The sequence below is a fragment of the Amblyomma maculatum genome, chromosome 1 (assembly GCF_055883805.1).
Source record: "Amblyomma maculatum isolate TAMU_Amacu chromosome 1, ASM5588380v1, whole genome shotgun sequence".
NCBI classification, from domain to species: domain Eukaryota; kingdom Metazoa; phylum Arthropoda; class Arachnida; order Ixodida; family Ixodidae; genus Amblyomma; species Amblyomma maculatum.
The window spans coordinates 492,181,790-492,201,796 of NC_139344.1; the positions used below are offsets into that span (position 1 = coordinate 492,181,790).

The 20,007-nt window shown below is 48.0% G+C and overlaps 1 protein-coding gene across 1 annotated transcript in view; it reads right to left on the bottom strand.

Annotated features, from left to right (window-relative positions):
* LOC146210254 (WD repeat and HMG-box DNA-binding protein 1-like) overlaps positions 1-20,007 on the bottom strand; it is a 309,305-nt gene that overhangs the window by 14,876 nt on the left and 274,422 nt on the right. The window contains exon 6 of the mRNA XM_084582118.1: positions 17,818-17,899. Coding sequence (XP_084438244.1) covers positions 17,818-17,899 — 82 coding nt within the window. The remainder of the gene's footprint in view (positions 1-17,817; positions 17,900-20,007) is intronic.

Here is a 20,007-nt window from a genome sequence, read left to right on the forward strand (position 1 = left end):
ATACCAACTCGCCCAGGCTTCTATTTTGGCTAAAAAGCCCAGTCTGGATATCACAAGATATGTTCCACGGAAAGCAAGAAATTAAGAGATTCCTGAAAAAAAAAAATTGGCTGACAATTGCGTTACTTCCCAATGCAAAATGTCAGCACAGCTCATAGGGTATTTCAGCTTTTCGATAAATTAAGGTATGCGTTTAGGCTCGGATGGTGCACATATCGAGATCCGCCGCCACCAATTCGACGCTCTGATTGCGCCTCACAGGAGAAGCGAAGAGAGAAATTAAGTTATCGGGAGGTCGCGGGAGGCAAGCGCATGGGCCGATAGGAGCGTCGCGTGGCGAAGAGATAGCTGCGACTGAGTGATGCCGCTGACGCGGCTAGCAAATCAAGACAAAGTGGCTCTGCGTTTCGGCTTGGGATACACGTATCGTGATCCGCAGATGCCGATCCGGTGCTTCGGTAACCGGAGAACACCGTCGCTGCCACGAAGTAAGATGGAGAGGGGGAAGGTGCAGGCAGTATCGAACGGAGGCGGCAGGAGCGCGCACTGCCCTGTCTGTGGAGCTGGTTACAAGGGACAACGCCGACGGCGACGCCGTTGCGAAGCGCAGGAACTGGCGCCAAAGAGCTGCGATATAAAAAAAGAACATCGTTTCCATGTAGAAAAATAAAATCGGAAATAATTCAGATAACAAGGTCATTAATAGCAAAGTACGCATTGCCAACAACAATTTCCTCAATTATTCACAGCACAGTTTTATAAGGAACACAAAACAGAATTTCTCGCGCTACTTAAGTGCCAAACATCACAACGTGCCTTCATTGACTCCTCACGAAACTAACAAGAAAGCTAACATTTAATAAGTATTTCCAACCCATTTTCACCGGCGATAACGGTTCTTTGAACCAGTACCTACCTTGCCACAAGCGGAATGGTGTTCTAGACACGCCTAAAATATCACAAGCTGGCATTTTATCCCTTTTGCAGAATAAGGACAAAGCGAAAAGCAATGGCCCAGACCGAATCCCGAACAAGTTTTTGAGGAGATATGCAGAGTGGACCTGAGAGCGGCGTTCGCGCTGACATGGCTAACATTTCATGCTTCCGCTTTGTCCAGGTGGTGACCTGCCTGCTTGGTCCCTATCTATGCCATGGCATGGAAAGTAACTACCCATCTGTTCTTCCTGGATCGGATAATGCTTCCTGGCCTTATCACCCGAGAGTCACTGGTTTCCCTTGGGGCGTTTCCGTCAGCGCTAACACATCAGCCACATCGACGAGTGCATCACCAGCGCGGGATATAAGAAGTCAGAGCATCTGGCCAAGCCTCAGTGGACCCGGGAGCGGCGTTCGCGCTGACATGGCTGACATTTCATGCTTCCGCTTTAATCAGGTGGTGACCTGCCTGCTTGGTCCCTATCTATGCCATGGCATGGAAAGTAACTCCCCATCTGTTCTTCCTGGATCGGATAATGCTTCCTGGCCTTATCACCCGAGAGTCACTGGTTTCCCTCGGGGCGTTTCCGTTAGCACTACCACATCAGCCACATCAACGAGTGCATCACCAGCGCGGGATATAAGACGTCAGAGCATCTGGCCAAGCTTCAGTGGACCAGGGAGCGGCGTTCGCGCTGACATGGCTGACATTTCATGCTTCCGCTTTAATCAGGTGGTGACCTGCCTGCTTGGTCCCTATCTATGCCATGGCATGGAAAGTAACTCCCCATCTGTTCTTCCTGGATCGGATAATGCTTCCTGGCCTTATCACCCGAGAGTCACTGGTTTCCCTTGGGGCGTTTCCGTTAGCACTACCACATCAGCCACATCAACGAGTGCATCACCAGCGCGGGATATAAGACGTCAGAGCATCTGGCCAAGCTTCAGTGGACCAGGGAGCGGCGTTCGCGCTGACATGGCTGACATTTCATGCTTCCGCTTTAATCAGGTGGTGACCTGCCTGCTTGGTCCCTATCTATGCCATGGCATGGAAAGTAACTCCCCATCTGTTCTTCCTGGATCGGATAATGCTTCCTGGCCTTATCACCCGAGAGTCACTGGTTTCCCTTGGGGCGTTTCCGTTAGCACTACCATATCAGCCACATCGACGGGTGCATCACCAGCGCGGGATATAAGACGTCAGAGCATCTGGCCAAGCCTCAGTGGACCCGGGAGCGGCGTTCGCGCTGACATGGCTGACATTTCATGCTTCCGCTTTAATCAGGTGGTGACCTGCCTGCTTGGTCCCTATCTATGCCATGGCATGGAAAGTAACTCCCCATCTGTTCTTCCTGGATCGGATAATGCTTCCTGGCCTTATCACCCGAGAGTCACTGGTTTCCCTTGGGGCGTTTCCGTTAGCACTACCATATCAGCCACATCGACGGGTGCATCACCAGCGCGGGATATAAGAAGTCAGAGCATCTGGCCAAGCCTCAGTGGACCCGGGAGCGGCGTTCGCGCTGACATGGCTGACATTTCATGCTTCCGCTTTAATCAGGTGGTGACCTGCCTGCTTGGTCCCTATCTATGCCATGGCATGGAAAGTAACTCCCCATCTGTTCTTCCTGGATCGGATAATGCTTCCTGGCCTTATCACCCGAGAGTCACTTGTTTCCCTTGGGGCGTTTCCGTTAGCACTACCATATCAGCCACATCGACGGGTGCATCACCAGCGCGGGATATAAGAATTCAGAGCATCTGGCCAAGCCTCAGTGGACCCGGGAGCGGCGTTCGCGCTGACATGGCTGACATTTCATGCTTCCGCTTTAATCAGGTGGTGACCTGCCTGCTTGGTCCCTATCTATGCCATGGCATGGAAAGTAACTCCCCATCTGTTCTTCCTGGATCGGATAATGCTTCCTGGCCTTATCACCCGAGAGTCACTGGTTTCCCTTGGGGCGTTTCCGTTAGCACTACCATATCAGCCACATCGACGGGTGCATCACCAGCGCGGGATATAAGAAGTCAGAGCATCTGGCCAAGCCTCAGTGGACCCGGGAGCGGCGTTCGCGCTGACATGGCTGACATTTCATGCTTCCGCTTTAATCAGGTGGTGACCTGCCTGCTTGGTCCCTATCTATGCCATGGCATGGAAAGTAACTCCCCATCTGTTCTTCCTGGATCGGATAATGCTTCCTGGCCTTATCACCCGAGAGTCACTGGTTTCCCTTGGGGCGTTTCCGTTAGCACTACCATATCAGCCACATCGACGGGTGCATCACCAGCGCGGGATATAAGAAGTCAGAGCATCTGGCCAAGCCTCAGTGGACCCGGGAGCGGCGTTCGCGCTGACATGGCTGACATTTCATGCTTCCGCTTTAATCAGGTGGTGACCTGCCTGCTTGGTCCCTATCTATGCCATGGCATGGAAAGTAACTCCCCATCTGTTCTTCCTGGATCGGATAATGCTTCCTGGCCTTATCACCCGAGAGTCACTGGTTTCCCTTGGGGCGTTTCCGTTAGCACTACCATATCAGCCACATCGACGGGTGCATCACCAGCGCGGGATATAAGAAGTCAGAGCATCTGGCCAAGCCTCAGTGGACCCGGGAGCGGCGTTCGCGCTGACATGGCTGACATTTCATGCTTCCGCTTTAATCAGGTGGTGACCTGCCTGCTTGGTCCCTATCTATGCCATGGCATGGAAAGTAACTCCCCATCTGTTCTTCCTGGATCGGATAATGCTTCCTGGCCTTATCACCCGAGAGTCACTGGTTTCCCTTGGGGCGTTTCCGTTAGCACTACCATATCAGCCACATCGACGGGTGCATCACCAGCGCGGGATATAAGAAGTCAGAGCACCTGACCAAGCCTCAGTGGACCCGGGAGCGGCGTTCGCGCTGACATGGCTGACATTTCATGCTTCCGCTTTAATCAGGTGGTGACCTGCCTGCTTGGTCCCTATCTATGCCATGGCAAGGAAAGTAACTCCCCATCTGTTCTTCCTGGATCGGATAATGCTTCCTGGCCTTATCACCCGAGAGTCACTGGTTTCCCTTGGGGCGTTTCCGTTAGCACTACCATATCAGCCACATCGACGGGTGCATCACCAGCGCGGGATATAAGACATCAGAGCATCTGGCCAAGCCTCAGTGGACCCGGGAGCAGCGTTCGCGCTGACATGGCTGACATTTCATGCTTCCGCTTTAATCAGGTGGTGACCTGCCTGCTTGGTCCCTATCTATGCCATGGCATGGAAAGTAACTCCCCATCTGTTCTTCCTGGATCGGATAATGCTTCCTGGCCTTATCACCCGAGAGTCACTGGTTTCCCTTGGGGCGTTTCCGTTAGCACTACCATATCAGCCACATCGACGGGTGCATCACCAGCGCAGGATATAAGAAGTCAGAGCATCTGGCCAAGCCTCAGTGGACCCGGGAGCGGCGTTCGCGCTGACATGGCTGACATTTCATGCTTCCGCTTTAATCAGGTGGTGACCTGCCTGCTTGGTCCCTATCTATGCCATGGCATGGAAAGTAACTCCCCATCTGTTCTTCCTGGATCGGATAATGCTTCCTGGCCTTATCACCCGAGAGTCACTGGTTTCCCTTGGGGCGTTTCCGTTAGCACTACCATATCAGCCACATCGACGGGTGCATCACCAGCGCGGGATATAAGAAGTCAGAGCATCTGACCAAGCCTCAGTAGACCCGGGAGCGGCGTTCGCGCTGACATGGCTGACATTTCATGCTTCCGCTTTAATCAGGTGGTGACCTGCCTGCTTGGTCCCTATCTATGCCATGGCATGGAAAGTAACTCCCCATCTGTTCTTCCTGGATCGGATAATGCTTCCTGGCCTTATCACCCGAGAGTCACTGGTTTCCCTTGGGGCGTTTCCGTTAGCACTACCATATCAGCCACATCGACGGGTGCATCACCAGCGCGGGATATAAGACGTCAGAGCATCTGGCCAAGCCTCAGTGGACCCGGGAGCGGCGTTCGCGCTGACATGGCTGACATTTCATGCTTCCGCTTTAATCAGGTGGTGACCTGCCTGCTTGGTCCCTATCTATGCCATGGCATGGAAAGTAACTCCCCATCTGTTCTTCCTGGATCGGATAATGCTTCCTGGCCTTATCACCCGAGAGTCACTGGTTTCCCTAGGGGCGTTTCCGTTAGCACTACCATATCAGCCACATCGACGGGTGCATCACCAGCGCGGGATATAAGAAGTCAGAGCATCTGACCAAGCCTCAGTGGACCCGGGAGCGGCGTTCGCGCTGACATGGCTGACATTTCATGCTTCCGCTTTAATCAGGTGGTGACCTGCCTGCTTGGTCCCTATCTATGCCATGGCATGGAAAGTAACTCCCCATCTGTTCTTCCTGGATCGGATAATGCTTCCTGGCCTTATCACCCGAGAGTCACTGGTTTCCCTTGGGGCGTTTCCGTTAGCACTACCATATCAGCCACATCGACGGGTGCATCACCAGCGCGGGATATAAGAAGTCAGAGCATCTGGCCAAGCCTCAGTGGACCCGGGAGCGGCGTTCGCGCTGACATGGCTGACATTTCATGCTTCCGCTTTAATCAGGTGGTGACCTGCCTGCTTGGTCCCTATCTATGCCATGGCATGGAAAGTAACTCCCCATCTGTTCTTCCTGGATCGGATAATGCTTCCTGGCCTTATCACCCGAGAGTCACTGGTTTCCCTTGGGGCGTTTCCGTTAGCACTACCACATCAGCCACATCAACGAGTGCATCACCAGCGCGGGATATAAGAAGTCACAGCATCTGGCCAAGCTTCAGTGGACCCGGAAAAACCACCGCTAGGGGGCCAACGGAGGCGCATGTGCGACTGGCGACAGCGGGAGCTTCCGAAGCGTCAAATAGATGAGTTCTTTCTTTTATTAACTTTATTTCGTTTTCAGCTAGTTAGGTTAGGTGCAGCCTAAAGAATAGATTTTAGCTCTTGGTCCTAGCGGCCTGGTTTTTCGTGCCGGCAGCTAGGCTTTCTTGGCATTCATTAGTTAGCTATCTTGTTTAGATAAATAATTTTTTTCTAGGCTATTGGCATTCGCAGAATTGGTTTTTAACGCGTGTTTGCTAGTCGTTTCTTGTGTCTTCTTTTGGCAATTTGTATATTCTAAGAATTCGTAATAGATATAGTTCAGTCGATGAGCGCTTAAGATGCGCAATCAAAAGAAGGTAAAGTGTACTCAGCGTGAGGCGCAGGTTAATCTCAAAGAAATGCGTTTTGACTCTGTAGGTGAAGCGGAAGGCAGCGACTTTTTGTGTCGGTGTTGCGCACTGAGTGCGCGTCTGGATAGATTTGATCAAGAAAGGGGCAGTTTAGTGTCTCGTGTGGAGGATTTAGAAAATGAAGTACGTTTGTTAAGGACAGAAAATCAGAAACTGCTTGGGCAGCTTACTCAAATTGAAAAAAAAAAGGGCCGACTTTGTCCTTGGAACCAACGAGGACGAACATTCCAGTGCGGGCCACGTGGCTGGGGCCAGCACTGGCATGGAAGGCATAAGCAAAGTAGGTCAGGCGGATCCGAACCATCAGAGTTATTTAGAAGCAGCTAAGACGCCGAAAAAAAGGAAGAAGTAAGGCAGAATGAAAATCCCAGAGATAAGGACCCAGATAACCGAAAGCAGGAGCCAACAGTTGGGAGAGTGAGAGAGAAGGGCCAGGTGCTTATCGCCGGAGATTCTAACATGGACAGGTGCAAGCGAGATATCTTGGAACGTGTAAGGGGTGATAAGAGAGTGCTGGTTGGAGCCTTCCCAGGGAGAACAATGAAGGCAGTGCTAAAAGAGAGTAAAAATAGGCTGTTGAAGAATTCCGCAGAGCGCAGTATGGTAATAGTAGCCGCGGGGCTAAATGATGTCCTGAATGGTGACGCTGCAGCAGCGGTGGAAAGTTTAGCTAAGGGAGTTGACGAGATCAGGGAGATAGCACAGCAGACGCAGATAGCTGTATGCACAGTACCAGAGGTACTAGGATTGAACGGAAAGATGGAAAAGGACGTGGTGACAGTTAATCAGGACATAAGAAAGTTAGGCCTGGATAAGCGTTTCGAAGTGGTTGAGGTAAACAGGGAGGTACATAAAGCGGGTTTTGGTAGAGCTTTTCAGCGAGATGGCATTCATTTTAACAGAAGGGTGGGACCGGAGATCGGCTGGCGCCTGGCAGGCAGGGCTCTAGCTTTTTTAGAGGGTCCGCGAGGACTCCGTGCACAGAGGTAGTTAGAAGTGAAGCAGAAGAAAGTGTAATAATGGAGGCTGAGCCCCCGAAAATGGCAAAGAGTAGGTCGAGAAAGAAAAGTACAAAAAAGAAATTTAACACTAGGACCAGCTACATAAACACGCAAGGAGGTAGAAAAAGACCGAAATCGCTAGAGATAGAACAGCAGTTGAAGGATGGCAAAATAGGTGTGTACGCTCTTTGCGAGACTCATCTCAGGGATCTAGAAGATCCGCCGTTTATAGAAGGCTACGTCTGGGAAGGGTGCAACAGAACGAGAACGGAAAAAAAGGGTATAGGGGTAGGTATGTTGATACACCAGAGAAAAAATTGGCAATGAATTAAATCATCTTGTAAAGAACATATCTGGGTTTCAGGAACAATTGCCGGCATAAAGACATGGCTAGGGGTAGTTTATTTAGGAACAGGACATCAATGCAGGCAAGAAAACAGTGATCTTGTTTAATGTCTCAGTGACGATATAAGCCAGTTTGGAAACGGGGCCAATATTATTCTACTGGGGGAAATGAACGACCACATCGACGATCTGGATAGATACACGGGTTGTAACGGCAAGCTAATGCTAGATTTCTGTGAGCGACACGATCTAGTTGTAGTAAATAGAGAAACAAAATGTGAAGGCCAAATAACGTGGGAATTCCGCAACAGGCAGACGATCATTGACTATTCTCTAATGTCGCAGGAAATTTATAGCACGGTCACAAAAATGGAAATAGACGAAGAAGGGGAGTGTAGTCTGGGAAGTGATCATAAACGTATTAGTCTGCAGATGGGGCCCTTGATGAAAAGAGAAATGGAACTTAGACAAAACGTAAACGCAAACGTAAAAGACGATCAAATAGCGCAGATAGCAGCAGACATAGAGGAAGCAATAGAGAAAAGCCCCATGGAAGACTGGGATTATGAACAGGTAGAACTACTCATAAGGAGGAAAATTCAGGAGGTTAAAGTAGCAAACCGCTGGAATGGAAAGAGGAAGCCACGGAGCTGGTGGAATAAGGAAATCAGGGAAGCTACTGAACAACGACGGGCTGCTTCAAGGGAACACCGAATGGCAAAGAAAGCACAGGTATCTCAGGAGGAAATCGACCAAAAATGGGAATCATATCGGCCAAAGAAACTTCAAGTGCAGGCCCTCGTCCAAAGTAAAATAAGACAGTCCACCGATCGCTGGATGGCTGATATACACTATGCCTCTAGAGGCGGAGCAAGAAAATTCTGGAACCATATAAGCTGGCTAGGGAAGAATAATCAAAGAAAGCAGGATAGGATTCAAGATAATGAGGGAAATTGTCTTAAAGGGAGATAACGCAGTGAACTACATTACATCAGTTATAGCCGAGTCATTTAAGAGCGACGATAGGGTAATCTCCGCAAATCAGGAAGCAACGCAAGGTAGCAGAATACAAAGCAGCATAGAACTGACCAATCTAAACTGGAAAAAGGCAGAAAAAAATATTCCTAAAAACACATCTACAGGAATAGATGGAATTCCGATCAAGCTGATTAATGAACTCGGTCCAAAAAGTAAGGAAACGTTGTTTGAAGCTTTGGAAACAGTCATAGCGAATAAGCAAATTCCGGAAAGCTGGCGGCAGAGTAAAATGAATTTGATTTATAAAGGGAAAGGAGAAAGGATGCACATAAAATCCTACAGGCCGATTACCATAACATCTGTTATGTACAGGTTAGCCATGCAGGCAGTGAAATTAAAGGCGCAAGCATGGGTTGAAAGTATCAAGATACTCGGAGAACTTCAGAACGGCTTTAGAAATGGTAGGCGCTTAGATGATAGCCTGGTCGTGCTTACCAAATGCATCGAAATATCTAGAGTGGAAAATAGACCTTTGTATTTGGCCTTCCTGGAAATAAACGGGGCGTACGACAACGTAAGCAGGGAACTCCTGTGGAACATATTAAAAGAAGAAGGTATCGGTTATGAGATAATAGAGTTCCTACAGGAGATATACCGGGATAACACAGTAGAAATTACATGGGAAGGGATAAGGAGTACGGAAGCTGTCAAGGTATTTTTATTTTTATTTATTTTGTACATACTGCAGGCTGAGCGCCCAAGCAGGAGTGGCATACATTTACATAAAATTCATAAAAGCATGAAACCACAAGGTACAAAACACACCAACACATTGAGTAGACCATTTAAAGCGGTTATTTCTGCACATGCATAAAATATCAGCAAAACAACAGTATGGAAAAAAGGGATACTCATAAAGGATGCAAAGCATGCAAATGATTAAGACAAGGTTGTCCTCTATCACCACTGCTGTTTATGATTTGTATGATAAATACGGAACGAAGGCTACAAGAAAGTACCATGGTTCTAACTTGTCATGTAGATTAGGCGGAAAGGTGGTAGAGAAGCGCGTCCCCAATTTAATTTGCAGACGATATTGTGCTGCCCGCAAATAACCAGGAAGATTTGCAAACTGTAGTTAAGTATTGTGGAGATGAAGGGGATGCTCTAGGCTGCAGTTTTAGCACAGTTAAGTCGGGTCTGATGATTTTCAACGGCTCCAATGAGCAAGGTTTTAAAAAAGCATAAAATACCCAGAGTGGCAGAATATAAATATCTCGGGGTATGAATAAACGAAGGACTGGCACACATTGAAAATCATCGTCAATCGCTTAGGGCAAAAGGGCTAAGAACTGCCGGGATAATGAAGCATAGGACATAGTGAGGATACAACAGGTATTAGGTGTAGAGGGGTATTTGGAAAGGAATTTTGCCACCTGGGCTTACTTTCAAAAATGCAGTTGTGTGCCTAAAAGCAGAGGTACAGTCGAAATTAGAAATACATTAGAGAGCCGTAGGAAGATTTGCACTGGTTTGCCCACGATATAACTACAAATGCGGCGGTACAGGGAGATATGGGCTGGGAATCTTTCGAATACGGGAAGCTCAGAGTAAAATATTCTAACGTAGATACACGCACAAAGCGAGCGGATGTATTAACAAATATTTACAAAGGGATACCTGACCACAGACGAACAACTTCAGGCCAGCGGCACCCAGTACAAACCATCCACACGTCCTAGCGTTCCCCAAATTCCACATTCCATTGTCCTCGTCGTCCCTTGATAGTATTATATGAGGAACAGGTGGGCAGCTAAGATATTTAAATACCTATGCCGTAGACTTATAATGGAGGAAAAGAACAAGGATACGAACCAGTAAGCATGCTGGTCACAAGGACGAAGAAATAAAGAGCGTTAAGCAATAGGTGAAAAAAAACAAAAGGCAAATATTGGACAAATTATATGGAAAAGAAACAGAGTGCGGAGCTATACCGAAAGTGGAAAAAGCAGATCAGGAAGCAAGTTTTTTTTTTTTTTTTTGAAACTCAGGAGGCAGAGCCCTAATTTTTGAATCTAGATTAGGATGCCCTAGTGCCATGAACACACTGGGACTAATTCGAAGAATAGCAAATCGTTCTGGTGGTGCCCGATCAGATACCGCTCGCCGACTTGTCCGTGCTGTCTTTCAACCGCGGCTTCTATACCAGGCACAGTTTCAGAAACTGACAAAACGGCAATGGTCTACACTCGAGGCACTCAACCACGAGGCCATGCGAGTCATTACGGGACTGCCTCGATCAACTCCTATCCGTCTGCTCCAGGAGTACGCCCACCTTAACTCGCTGGCAGAATTAACTGTCCAGAGAGAGACGAACAGAGCAAGAAAAGCTTCCCTTCGTCTTGAATTAGAGAACCAACCACCTCCATGGGACTACTACCACCTTACTTCTAATAAGCCACTACTCACCAAGAAGTCGCAGCTCTCATCATCATTCCCAATAACGTCTTGCGCAACACATGATGAATGTATAATTTACACAGATTCAGCCGTAACCCCAACAGGTGGTTCAGTTGCTTTTATAAGCCCAACCCACCCTCACCTGAACACCAATCGAAGTTACCTTACCGACGCCAAATCAACTCTTGCATTCGAACTGCAAGCTATCTTAAACGCCATAGAAGCGTTACCTGCCGACCCTACGCTTAAAAAAGTACAAATAATGACTCACTCTAAAGAAGCCTTAAAACATTTAAAGAAAGTCCATGGCACTCTTAGGGTCGCACAGACTATACATGCTGCTTGTCACCGTTATCCAGTGACTATAACCATTCACTGGGTTCAAGACAACAAAAATTTGAATACCATAACAGCAGACGTGCTTCCTCATGCAGATGATGTCTCACAACCTATTCATGATTCCTTGCCACCGGATCCACTCCTGACCCATTTGACATCATCAGCATCCCTCAGGCAGCGTACACGTGCTCTAATTCCCCCGTGTATGTACCCCCTTCCCCGCAATCTAACAAGGGTGGAGGAGGTATCTCTGAGACGGCTGAGGGTCGGAGTGGCTCTTACGCCCGCCGTTCGACACCAGTGGCAAAGTACTACTATTCCAGTTCCCGACAAATGCCCACACTGCGAAGAACCGGCTTGCGACACCACTGTACGGCATCTAATATGGACATGCCCAGGAACTTCGCATATGCGCAACACCATACTACAAAAAGCTGGACTTTCACCAAGTAATGACTCTCATTTCCACTTATGGACAACAAACAACATTTATGCACGCAGTTTGTGTGACTTCTTGCACTTGGCTGCGCTCCACACATTCCTGTGACGCTATACCACCACCTTTTATGCCGTGTGGCAAACTCAGTGCCATAAATAAATAAATAATTAGGATGCCTTAGAACACGAAGCGACAAAAAGATATTTAACCATGGAGATTACACGTGAAGTATGTGGTAAATCCACAGAAACACTTAACCATCTTATACTCGAATGCGATGGTATCCATCCGGAAGTTGATGCAGGCGCAATCACTGTTCCTGAAGCTCTGGGGTTTAGAGATACAAGCGGCCGGGTGAACAAACCTGCAGGGAAGCTAGCAATAAACTATTATAAGATTGGTGGCTAAAAGCAGAAAAGTGAAATAATGTTAGTAATGTAGAAACAAAAATTCAATAGATGGACTATTGGTACAGTTTGCAGATCTAAAACAATAATTAAGATATATGAAAAAACGAGCATAATACCAACTGCTACCACCTTGGTTCAAAAGGGGGCGCTCCTATATTCCATCTATTCATCCATCCGCTGGACGAATAGCGAATAATACTAAGCTGGAGCATGTGGTCGAATTCCCGTTTAGCAATCGCCAGACGGTCGCCGAAGAGATGACGTGGACGACCTGCGACGGGTTGACCACACGGAACAAAGCGGTGGGTTATACCATACTTGAGAGGCTGGTGGAGATTACAAGGCCTTGTGATCTCGGGAAAGTCTGCGAGGGCTTGGTTGTGCTGGCATGACGGGATCGGCGTGCGGATGCCAGTGGAAGCGACAGCCAGTGATGGAGCGTTGTGCTGTTGATGAGACGATGTCCGGATCAAAATGCATTAATACGAGGATGACTTGGTGAACGTTGGCGACGATTAAGACCCGCCGAAACGTGCGCCACAGACAAAGGCCCAGAGCGAGGAAGCATACGTGGCGATGGAGGTTGAGTTGTCCGAACGCAGAGTAGGTCAACGTGAAATGGAAGTACGCTCAGCCTTGGTGGACGCCAGAACGCTTGACTTCGGTACTTCTAGTGTGGACGCGGGAGCGCAGTCCGGAAATTCAGTCCATGACTACGAAACAGCGGCCAGGATCAAGTCTTATGCCACCGTCAGTAGTCTCGCATCCAGTTTCGCGACCAGTTACATGGTGGAGCGCATTGGCGGGCGCGGTGTTGAAAGCACGGTGCGAGGACCTAAAGATCGCGAACCTCTCGGCGAAGACGAACGATGGCGAGGACTTGAGGAGAATCCGTGCTGGGTATGAGAGGACGTCCCAAGAGCATTGAAAGAAGCTGATCGATACGGGTCTCGTGAAATGCCGGATGGATCTGGTGGAGAGGCAAGAGCGGCGACGGAGTCATGGACTCGATTCGCTAGCTGGGCGAGGCGGTCAAGGGTGAAGTTCCCCGCAGCAGCCAAGACGAGGCGGGAAGACTGCAGCAAGCGCTGCACAAAGAGCTTTCTCAACAGTGCGCCGTTCGAGTCGACATTGCTTTCGCCCAGGAGCTGCCGTATGCTAGTGTGTAGCTGGAAGGGGCGGCGGTCTCCGAGCGCTTCGCAGGCGAGCAGCTGCTGGAGGCGCGCAGTCCAAGACGCTATGGTACGGTCCAAGAACTTAACTCGGTATGGAGTGTCGCCCAAAGGTCTAAGGATGACATCCGTCACCTCCTTAGCAACCTCAGCAGGCAGGTTAGAAAGTGACAAAATCGAGATGTCTCCGAGGTGACATTGTGCAGATGGAAGATGGCTTCCACCAGGGCGAATCAGATCTGATCTGTGACTGCTTGGGCCTGAATGTCGGCAGGCGGAGCTGGATAGCTGCGACCTCCCGTGAGCGCAAGGTAGCGTCACGCGGAGGGTCTCCTGAGGGCGGTAGGTTGCTGAGGTCGGTCATCTCATAGGCCGCAGTCACCACTGTAGGGAATGTAAGGGGTCGTAGCTCGAGCACCAGCACAAAACAACCAGCGTTGCAGGTTTCTCGAACCAAACAACCCGTGCCGTGCATGCGCACGTGCCGTTCAACTTTATTTTTTTCTTTCGCCGGCTAGGGACGTCGATCTTAGCGCCCTCGCTTTAGAGCGTCGTTGTGCGCTACAAGTACACGAGCACTTGACACGCTTGATTTACCCGGAGAAATGTTTTCTTTCTAGACTTTAGCAAAGCTTTCGACAGTCTGCCATGCAAGGCTATTATATAAATGAGAAAGGAGTTCCTTTTGGTCTCGTACAGTGGATCTGTGCTTATCTCAAAAACAGAGCAGTTTGATGCTCCACATTGTACTTCGAGTACTCATCATGTGACCTCAGGAGTGCCTCAAAACAGTGTTTATGTTATTGAGTTGATTAAAGTTATTCCTGCTAATGTTTCCATTTGGTTATACGCGGTATATTGTGTTATCTTGAAAGAAATATGTCCCATGATGATATCATGATGTGTTGCAGAGACGCCTTGCAGAAATTACTGACTGGGGTTCAAATTTGGAAATGGAGCCCAATGCGGAAAAGCTACTTTTACGCGTAACAAGGGAAACCAATTTGGAAACAGAAATGTCCTCGAAGTCTAAAAATACAAATACCTTGGCGTTAATCTTAACGATAAGCTCACATGGTCAACATATGCTTGCTCAGATGCGCTAAAGAAATTATGATTCATAAAGATGACGCTCAAACAGGCGCCTGTAAGAACTATAATGCAATAGTGCGCTAAGTTATATGTTTATGAACTCTGGCATCCACGTGCTATGTAGGACACAATGGCACTCAAGTGAGTTCAGAGGAAACCTGTGAGATTTATATACGGGAAATATGCCTGGACGGAATCGCCGCTCTCTTTAATGTTACAAAATAGAATCAGTTCAGTTCAGTCGTTTAGTCGTGTCCAACTCTTCGTGACCCTATGGACCATGTCACGCCACGCTTTCCGGTCTCTCAATATATCTTCCTAACATCACACAACTTCATCTGCAGTGCCTCGAGGAAGCCATCTAACCATCGCGTTTGCTGCCTACCCCTTCTCCGGCGACCCTCAACCTTTCCCAACATCAAATGTTTCTCCAGCGACTCCTCTCTTCTCATCAGATGACCAAAGTAGCTGAGCTTTAACTTTAGAATTTGACCCTCCAATGAGCAGTCAGGGTTTATGGTCGACAATATCGACTGATTTGATCTTCTGGCAGTCCAAGGAACTCTCAAGAGTCTTCGCCAGCACCACAATTCAAACGCGTCAATTCTTCAGCGGTTCTATGACGCTACCAGTCTCCGTATGTCGGCCAAATACGAGAACATGACACAGTCATGAGTAATCATTATTTAGTGTAACCATTTTCGCCAAAAAAAAACGCTCGCAAGCACAATTGTTTCCCTCGAACGGTGAGCGATTGGAATTTTCTTCCCATTGCTGTAATTCAGTTGAACGATTTCATGTCTGCATTGCAAAATTATTTTTGTGAAATTTATGATGTTGACGTGTGAGTCATTCTTTTTGTGCGTCATGTTCATTTCACGCACATTATGTACGCTTTTCGGTACTTTCATTTCGTTTGCCCCTCCTGCTTGGGCCTGGTCTGCAGTATTAATTAAATAAATTGTAGACAGTTCTGGGAAAATAGTGCCACAGACAGCAAAGACGAATAGGTGCTATGGACACAGACTATGTGACACATGGTCCGTGGTGCCATCGTGGGCTGTGACACGCTTGGCAGTGTCGGGAGCCCTTCATAGTGCGCTGCATTGACAGAAAGGGGCCAAATAGGCACTCACACTCTGGCGAATAGTAGCACCCTGGTAGAGTCAATGGCTGCGATAGTAGGAACAGGAGACAAGCGACGAAACTACGGAGTAATTCTCCGTTCTCAAACGTACGGCAATGTTCGATCACGTTCGAGACCGATGCTAGATTCTCGTTGCTGATGAACGAAGTGTCTGGCGAAACCTTTCAATAAGTGGCCCACCTTGTCCTCGTCGGATATGCGCAACAAGCAACTTTGCAAAGCTTGAAGATCACCTTGATGTACTGGGTGCAAGGTCTCGCTAGAAAGCTGTGCCCGGTGAGCCAATGTCTTTTCGGCATGCTTCTTTGCAGTGCAGTCACCGAATCACTTGTTCAGCTCCTCTACAAAGCGTGTCAAAGTCGTGAATGAGTCTTCGTGCTTCTAGTACCATGTAAGAGCCATGTCTGTGAGCGAGAATAGCACACTAACAAGTTTGATGGCCGCGTCCCACTGGTTATATCGGCTGACGTTTCGGTAGTGCGTCAGCCCTTTGTCCTCACCGGTGGCGCTCGCGAAGGAGCTCGATCCTGACCTGAGGTGCCTGCGTCCAGGAATATCTCAGGACCGTAAAGTGGCAAACCTGCGAATTGTAGACTAGGACGAGGTCCGAGTGGTAGATCTCAAAGCCCCCACCAAGTTGTTAGCGTGAAGACCTTCACACAAACCAGGATGTAAGAAACCTCGCAGCTCTGCTCGAGCTCAACACTCATATCGTCGTGCTTCACAGCGCATAGCACCTCATCGTCTTCGCCGCCCGTGAAAATATATACCACTTGCACAGCGGCACAAGCGATACAATTATTTAATACTTATATATACTCTTAGGAAGAAAAGAAGAATACAAAATAGATATTTTCAGTAAGAATAAACACACCTAAACTACCAGATATGAAGAACGTTATGTACTGCAGATAATTGTTTTTCTATTTTGCACATCTTGAATGCAAATAATGAATCCGTCAGCCATTTCGTATTTCTGTTACTGAATTGAATACTACCATTCTAACCTTTATCATTTTTCTGGTTTTCAGCTACCAATATTCAAATCGCTTTTTGCTAACTTGCACCACAGAACGATGCAGCTAACACCTAATATTTCTTAAACCATAGAGCCTCAGCGAGTGTGACTACGCCAGCATTGAGACCCAGAAAGAAAAAATCACTTTTGAGTATAACAGGCTACCTTCTTTCTACTCATTTATCATACACCACACACTGGAAAAAGAAAAGAGTGAATTCTACACTTCGTAGGTGGAAATTAGAAAGCCGGATATATTTCACTGCAGAAAAGAGAATTTGTTTACAACTGACAACCCAATTGCAATACATAGCTTTACAGTCAGGGTACGACCTCTCAACTCGACACCCATGTCCAGTCTCTCTACGTGACCTCTGCTGCGTTTTTTCCTCTTTAAACCAGGCTCTGTCACCGGGGTCCTCCTGGCAAGTTTCTTCGCCGATCTTTTTTAGTTCTTTTTCCAACTTCTATTGCCAAGGCAAGAAACGTGCCTGCTGGATTCCGAAACACCGCTGCTGTTGCAGGTGCCCGCCACCTGTCTCACGAGCACGACAATCCTCCATGCATGGCGAACCCTGCAGGAGCCAGCGCTTCGCCTCTGCTCTTAGCTGGTTCCAGGTGCTGGGCTTCGCTCCGCTGCTCTCCGTTCCAGTGTCTTTAGGATGGAAGCACAGCAAGCACGCAAACGTGTACCAACCGCTTCTTCTCGCGATCAAGGCGCGAAATCTCGCCCACCATCCTCTGTACTTTGATGAATCGATATTATGATTTAATAAACTGCTCGCGATATCATCTCGACTTGGAAGAATAAAAAGAAACGAAATGCAAAAGCAGAAGAGATTCTCTGAAAATTTTGAGCCTTCTTAGAGATGTGAGAGCATAAAGACATGCCTGAGTCAATTCCTTTCTAGAATATTCCGGAACATTTATTATTAACGTCAACTTGAAACAACTTCAAACGACCTCAAAGGTTGTATTGATCAGACCTTTTAAGCACCTTCATTGATGCAGTACTTTTTCTGCATCCTGAAATTTTCCTACAACCTGGCGGCATATGGCCATTCCGAACGTTTGAATAACCCTCCAATCCGCCCTGTCAAATTTTAGTTCCATCCACTTTTGGAGGAGCCATTGTCAAATTTGGAGCCATCGCATGATTGCCGTCACGTCACTTGGAAGACGTGAAATAATGTCTGGCTATGACGTCAGACGTACCTGCACCCAGTAGGTCTGGTTCCTCAGCAGAAACACGGCGCCAGCTGTGTCCGCGAAGGTTAGGTTGCCGCCCTCGGTGAACCTGCGTCGAAGCACACTTTGTGATGCACCGAAGTTTTTCTGCTTCTTTGGTGTTCGAGTCAGAAACTTTAGGGGAAATAAATTATCCCCCCCTAAATTATTCAAGAATGTGCATGGTCGCTAGCCATTTTGATATTTCCGACGGCAGGATTGAAGTAGTCCCGCAGGCACAAGATATACTACTCTCCCTGAAAAGCGGCAAGATAACTGAAATACCTCATGTGAAATATTATCACAGATATAGGGAGACTGAGGAGGAAGACAGTAGGCGCAGGTGTCAAGACATGCTATGCAGGGTATCGCTCGCAAAGCCAGAGGTATCTCTTTGCTGCAGATGTTGAAGGCGAAACATCCCAACTATCCTGCCGTGTTAAGCTACTCAGACCCGTTTACATTAGAACGACGCCACGCCGACGTCGGTGGTCGGCGTCGTTGATGTACCGGTGAGTCCCACTGGGCCGGCAACGACGCCAGAACGACCAACGACAGCGTGTCGTCGTAATGTAGCAAGTTCACAGACCAGCGATGCCGAGAAAACGCATCGGTAGATGGTCGCCCGATCAGTCCTCGGCAGATCGTCTATAGCAAGCGAAAATGAACTGCCGACGAACGACGTACGGTGCATAGCTGCGCTTCCCAGCGTCGTATAATGCGTCTAGATAGATATGATCAACAAAGGGGCAGTTTAGTGTCTCGTGTGGATGATTTAGAAAATGAAGTACGTTTGTTAAGAGCGGAAAATCAGAAACTGCTTGGACAGCTTACTCAAATTGAAAAAAAAGGGGCCGACTTTGTCCTTGGAACCAACAAGCACGAACATTCCAATGCGGGCCACGTGGCTGGGGCCAGCACTGGCATGGAAGGCATAAGCAAAGTAGGTCAGGCGGATCCGAACCGTCAGAGTTATTTAGAAGCAGCTAAGACGCCGGAAAAAAAGGAAGAATGAAAATCCCAGAGATAAGGACACAGATAACCGAAAACAGGAGCCAACAGTTGGGAGAGGGAGAGAGAAGGCCCAGGTGCTTATCGCCGGAGATTCTAACATGAACAGGTGCAAGCGAGATATCTTGGAACGTGTAAGGGGTGATAAGAGAGTGTTGGTTGGAGCCTTCCCAGGGAGAACAATGAGGGCAGTGCTAAAAGAGAGTAAAAATAGGCTGTTGAAGAATTCCGCAGAGCGCAGTATGGTAATAGTAGCCGCGGGGCTAAACGATGTCCTAAATGGTGACGCTGCAGGAGTGGTGGAAAGTTTAGCAAAGGGAGTTGACGAGTTCAGGGAGATAGCACAGCAGACGCAGATAGTTGTATGCACCGTACCAGAGGTGCTAGGATTGAACGGAAAGATGGAAAAGGACGTGGTGACAGTTAATCAGGACATGAGAAAGTTAAGCCTGGAGAAGCGTTTCGAAGTGGTTGACTTAAACAGGGAGATACATAAAGCAGGTTTTGGTAGGGCTTTTCAGCGAGATGGCATTCATTTTAACAGAAGGGTGGGAGCAGAGATCGGCTGGCGCCTGGCAGGTAGGGCTGTAGCTTTTTTAGGGGGTCCGCGAGGACTCCGTGCACAGAGGTAGTTAGAAGTTAAGCAGAAGAAAGTGTAATAATAGAGGTTGAGCCCCAAAAATGGCAAAGAGTAGGTCGAGAAAGAAAAGTACAAAAAAGAAATTTAACACTAGGATCAGCTACAAAAACATGCAAGGAGGTAGAAAAAGAGCGAAATGGATAGAGATAGAACAGCAGTTGAAGGATGACAAAATAGGTGTGTACGCTCTTTGCGAGACTCATCTCAGGGATCTAGAAGATCCGCCGTTTATAGAAGGCTACGTCTGGGAAGGGTGCAACAGAACGAGAATGGAAAAAAAGGGTATAGGGGTAGGTATGTTGATACACCAGGGAACAAATTGGCAAAGAAATAAATCATCTTGTAAAGAACATATCTGGGTTTCAGGAACAATTGTCGGCATAAGGACATGGCTAGGGGTAGTTTATTTAGGAACAGAACATCAATGCAGGCAAGAAAACAGAGATCTTGCTGAATGTCTCTGTGACGATATAAGCCAGTTTGGAAACGGGGCCAATATTATTCTACTCGGGGACATGAACGGCCAC